The following is a 5,000-nucleotide window of genomic DNA, read 5'->3' as shown; positions in this document are numbered from 1 at the left end:
TTACCTCATGAGCGAAAAGTAAGCGCTTTCATCGCAAAGTGAACTCCAGATGTTATCGTAGATTACCGGCCCCTATATTGGTGGACCACATGGCTCCTCCATACAAAACTCTATTGCGTGAAACGCTTCGACAAATAAATCAGAAACGATGTACCGCACAGACATGAGAATTGGAGAGGCGGTTAAAAGATTTGTTTCCTACAACATTCCAAGTTCTTGGCATTTTCTTTGAACGATTTCAATTTTTTCTGTGTGTGGCAGTGTAAATTATCTATAACTGGAGGATACGAGCAGCGAAATGAACGACAGAGCATAATCATACTGCGCAACTTAATCCCTCCATTCACGCATAAACACAATTCCTTGCACATTTGACCACAATCTCTTGCGTTTCAAAGAAATGTGTTCTTCTCCCGATTAGAGAGCTGCTTCATTCGTTCGCTTCAGGCTCACTCACTGCGGCAGCAACAACTTCACTTACACAATAAAAGAATTTCTTCAAGTGGTAATTTTAGTAATAACAAGTTTAGTGTTGCATGCAACAGACGTTCCTTTGCGATCGTGCAATGTGCTTTTATTCCCTTGACACCTGACCCATTGACACCTGAACCGCCCTGGACCACCCCCATTCGGCATTGACGAGTAAAATCTACATCCCACTCCTAGGAGCCAATGGGTTAAGGTGACCTCAAATTTTTAATGCCTGTTCTTTAATCTCAGTTAGTCTTGAGACAGCTATCGGCAACTGATTTCCTGCAGTTTTTCACCACAAATTTAAAGCTACATTGACCGCAATGCTTGACCCCGGGTTTCTGCTTTGCAAATATTGCAGACAATAGTTCCTCCTTGGTTGATTCTGGTACAACTGCGTAAGGCTGTAACACTAAACATTGAGCCAAGAGCCCTCAAAACAGTTATCAACTTCAACAACTTCATGGCTAAATATTTTTTTTTTGGACATGAACGGGTTGTTTCTAAAATTGAAGGGCCACCAACAGTGTTTTTTCTCCTCGCAATTTTTTTACCTTAGGCCAGTATAAGAAAGATCTTTAAAAAAATGCAAAAACGTTTTTCAAGTTGTTTTTAGGCTTAAAATAAGTTTCAAACAGACCTTAATCAAATCTGTGGTTGATAGGGTTAAAGGCTGGTAGCTCTGTGCCCTCTCCCTTTATGATGCTTCATGCAACTTTGATTTACAACACAACAATTTTGTATTAAAAACTGGCTCCTGTAACATTCTCTTAAATTAAACTTCCACTAGTTACCTGCAGGGCCTCCTGGTCCACCAGGACCACCTGGTCCCCCTGGGCCTCTAGGTCCCCCAGGTCCAGCTGGACCTGCCGGTCCTCCTGGGCCATATGGCCGTCCAGGTGGGTACCTAGTTGGAGCAGTTTTTCTGTTTGGAGCTCTGGGTGACATTGTCTTTGGTCCTCTTGGACCACCAGGTCCTCCGGGACCACCAGGGCCTCCAGGTCCCCCAGGTCCACCTGGTCCTCCTGGTCCACTTGGTCCCCCTGGTCCTCCTGGTCCACCAGGGCCACCTGGACCATTTGGCTCTCCAGGTCCACCTGGTGATCCTGGGGGTCTTGTTGATTTGGTCGGCTTTGGCCTTTTACCAGAGGTTGGTATTGTTGGTCCTCCAGGCCCCCCTGGTCCTCCTGGCCCCCCTGGTCCTCCTGGACCACCTGGTCCTCCTGGTCCACCAGCACCACCTGGCCCACCAGGACCTCCTGGAGTTCCTGGTTTATTATTGGGTGTAGTGGGTTTTGTAGTTTCACCCGAAGGAGGAGTAGTTGGTCCACCTGGTCCTCCAGGTCCTCCCGGGCCCCCAAGGTCTCCTGGCCCACCTATACCGCCAGGACCTCCAGGTCCTCCTGGTTGTCCTGGAGGTTGTCCTGGTTGTCCTGGAGGTTTCTCAGTTGGTTTTGTGGGCCTTGTGGATACACCTATTTCAAGGACAATAATACATACCTTAGAACTTCCTTTGCCAATATAGATATATGGTGAAATTGTTAGCGAATGTCAATAAAACGACACGATGTAAATTAACAGTAACATAATGCAAGCAATAAACATCAGGAGACCAATGAAAAAACACATGCATTAGGTCAAGCTTAGTGATTTCAATGACTATAATAATGATAATAATAATAATTATTATTATTATTATTATTATTATTGTTATTATAACAATAATTACACAAACTGCCAAAACAACACTCATTGAGTTATTTAAATGGGCCTCAATGTCACAGATAAATCATTACCTGATGGCTTGGTTGTTGGTCCACCAGGGCCCCCTGGTCCCCCAGGGCCCCTGGGGCCACCAGGACCTCCAGGACCTCCGGGTCCTCCCGGACCACCAGGCATCCCGGGGGCTTTTGTAGGTTTTGTAGTCTCTCCTGGTTGTGGTCCTCCAGGCCCACCAGGACCTCCTGGTCCACCTGGACCCCCTGGGCCTCCAGGTCCACTGGGACCTCCTGGTCCACCTGGTCCTCCTGCACCACCTGGGCCGCCAGGTTGTCCTCAAGGGAGAGAAGAAGGTAGATTTTTGTTTTTCCATTGTAGAATTGGGCTTTAATTAAAATACGGAGCTTATGTATTTGTTTCTTCTTTGAAACTTTTAAAAATTCTTCCTCCATGGTAATGATCATTCTACTGAATTCTGATTTTTTTTCTCCACAAAAGGACCAATTTGTTCTTCAAATGCTAAGTTATGTATAAAACTTAAAAATGTCTGTGAAGACAGGTAGTTGTTTCTTCACACGTTCTGCAATAACACGTTCTTCGATTGTCGACTACCATAAAGCAAATTTCATTGATCAAACCGAAGTGTAAGCTTTCCAGTCAATGAAGTCATACCTGGAGGATATTTAGTAGGTATTGTTGGTTTAGTTGTTTCACCAGGTTTTGGCGTTGTTGGTCCACCAGGACCTGCTGGGCCACCCGGACCTCCTGGGCCTCCTGGTCCACCAGGTCCTCCTGGTCCTCCGGGACCCCCTAGTCCTCCAGCTCCCCCAGGACCTCCAGGGGATCCTGGTTTATTGGTAGTTGTTTTTCCTACAAGAAATTGTGAATAATTTTAATTAATATATTTTTTTACTTTCCATGTGTATAAAGATCTCAGAATCAAAGAGCTCTGTTAAGTTGTGTTTTCACTTTGCCTTAAATTGATCTTAACAAAAAGGTAACAAAAACAAAAAGAAATATTTAAATTACACTTGAACTACCCTCGTTTCCAGGACCTTTTACTAAGCGTTGGTGTGGGGCGAAGGGAAAGGTCCTGGGGACGAGGATGCATGTAAACGTCACCCAGTTAACACGGTTCTACAGTACTGAGCCCCAAACGTAAAGATTTATCTTTGCAGACGCAGCAGGTAATGAGCCCTTCTATTATAAATACCATTTTACACCATAAGATAGGCAAATATAAAAGGGTACTGCCATGACGTGTATGATGCGTGTTACTATACTCTCGTTGTGGGTATATTCTCGCACAGAATGTAGGATTCCACAGCCTCTCACTACCCTCCTTGTGAATGAATGTATATTTCAAATTGCTGAATGTATGTTGAAAAAGTTAAAAATAATTTTCATGAATTTTAGAACAATGCGTTATCTTGCCTGATTGGGGGTCATTACACACGTTTTGTTTCTTTTTGTTTTCCCAGGGTCTTATTACACACCTGGTATTGGCGGGCCAGTGGGTTTTGTTAGTCCACATGCACACGGCTGAAGTGATGAAATAGAGAGAGAACCCCCTGCGTCTGAAATTAAAACAAAGGGACAAAACGTTTTGCCTTTAGCATATATTATAAAACCAGCTCAATTCTACTCCAAGCGTCTTTTAGAATGAACGTTGCTGGTAAGCACCCTACCAAATCGATGGTTTCGCCGCGAAACTACTAGTCCCCATTCTAGTCGCGGCAACTCGCGGCCAAAACCATCGTACTCAAGAGTGTTTAACAATCTTGCGTTAACCGGCTATCCGGCCCAGTTGAGAATCTCTCTTATGTCTGCGCTCGCTACAATTAATTTCGTCGTCTCCTCGCATAACGAAAATGGAGCCTGATCCTAGGTTAATCCTGAGTTAAAATATCCCAAGACTGCACTTTTCTGTGACTGACGCTTTCGGAATCACCAAAACCTGCTGAAAATTATATGGCAAATGGTTCCGCTTATTTTTATTGCTACTTAAAATAAATACTGGCAGTAATCAAGGATCACTGAGGTGCGTCCGATTCCTGTTTTGTCATCGATGATGCATTTGAAACCAGTTATATATTTTGGGGAGAATCGTTTTGTACCCAGTTTTCTAGTACCGGTATTTATTCAGTAATGAAGGTATCACTCTATAAATATTTGACTGCTATCTTGTTGCTAATAGTTTTATTAAAACCGATTATGGAATACGTATGTCATAATGCATATCAGTTTTGTGGGATATCGGTAGGCTTTCTTGCTGGACAGCCAAACAGCGTCACTTTCCAGAGTGTGCAGCACGGGGTATTGCCGGACGGTCACCTATCCAGGAATTCCTTGACTTCCCTTACTATCACATTAGAGCCAAAACAAGAAGCTATCCGAACGCTGGAGGGCATAAACTGTAGGTTGCAAGTTAGGGTTGCAGGTCACTGTTTCGCCACAGCATTTAGGCCTAAACGCTATGTTTTAGATAATGTTTAGGCCTGAGGTTAGCATTTGTGAAAAGTTTGGGTTGTTTCAGTTCCCCCGGGGGGGGGGGGGGGGGGAAGGTGGGAGGATGTACTCCCAGAAACATTGGGTGGGGGTGTGCGGCCGGCTTCCGATACCCTTGCCCTATTTCAGGCCAAAACCTACGATTTTCCCTACCTCTACAACCTACAATTTACACTTTCCGTATTTACACGATCAGAATGCGTTCGGCTTGAACGCAATAACTATAGTAACGGCGTGGGAATATTAATGTGCATGTTGAATTCAATCAACTATTCGGAAAGGAAACCGCTAAAAAACTACTG

General features: G+C 44.3%; 1 protein-coding gene across 1 annotated transcript in view; it reads left to right on the top strand.

The window, feature by feature from the left end:
* LOC138046850 (collagen alpha-1(I) chain-like) overlaps window positions 1–3,080 on the top strand; it is an 11,006-nt gene extending 7,926 nt beyond the window's left edge. The window contains exons 7-10 of the mRNA XM_068893429.1: window positions 1,262–1,583; window positions 1,620–1,910; window positions 2,256–2,543; window positions 2,908–3,080. Coding sequence (XP_068749530.1) covers window positions 1,262–1,583; window positions 1,620–1,910; window positions 2,256–2,543; window positions 2,908–3,080 — 1,074 coding nt within the window. The remainder of the gene's footprint in view (window positions 1–1,261; window positions 1,584–1,619; window positions 1,911–2,255; window positions 2,544–2,907) is intronic.
* The last annotated feature ends 1,920 nt before the right edge of the window (window positions 3,081–5,000 follow it).

The sequence above is a fragment of the Montipora capricornis genome, chromosome 4, assembly GCF_036669925.1.
Source record: "Montipora capricornis isolate CH-2021 chromosome 4, ASM3666992v2, whole genome shotgun sequence".
In the NCBI taxonomy this organism is placed as follows: Eukaryota; Metazoa; Cnidaria; class Anthozoa; order Scleractinia; family Acroporidae; genus Montipora; species Montipora capricornis.
Note: the sequence above shows the minus strand (reverse complement) of the source record. Positions and strands in the feature narration are given on the sequence as shown.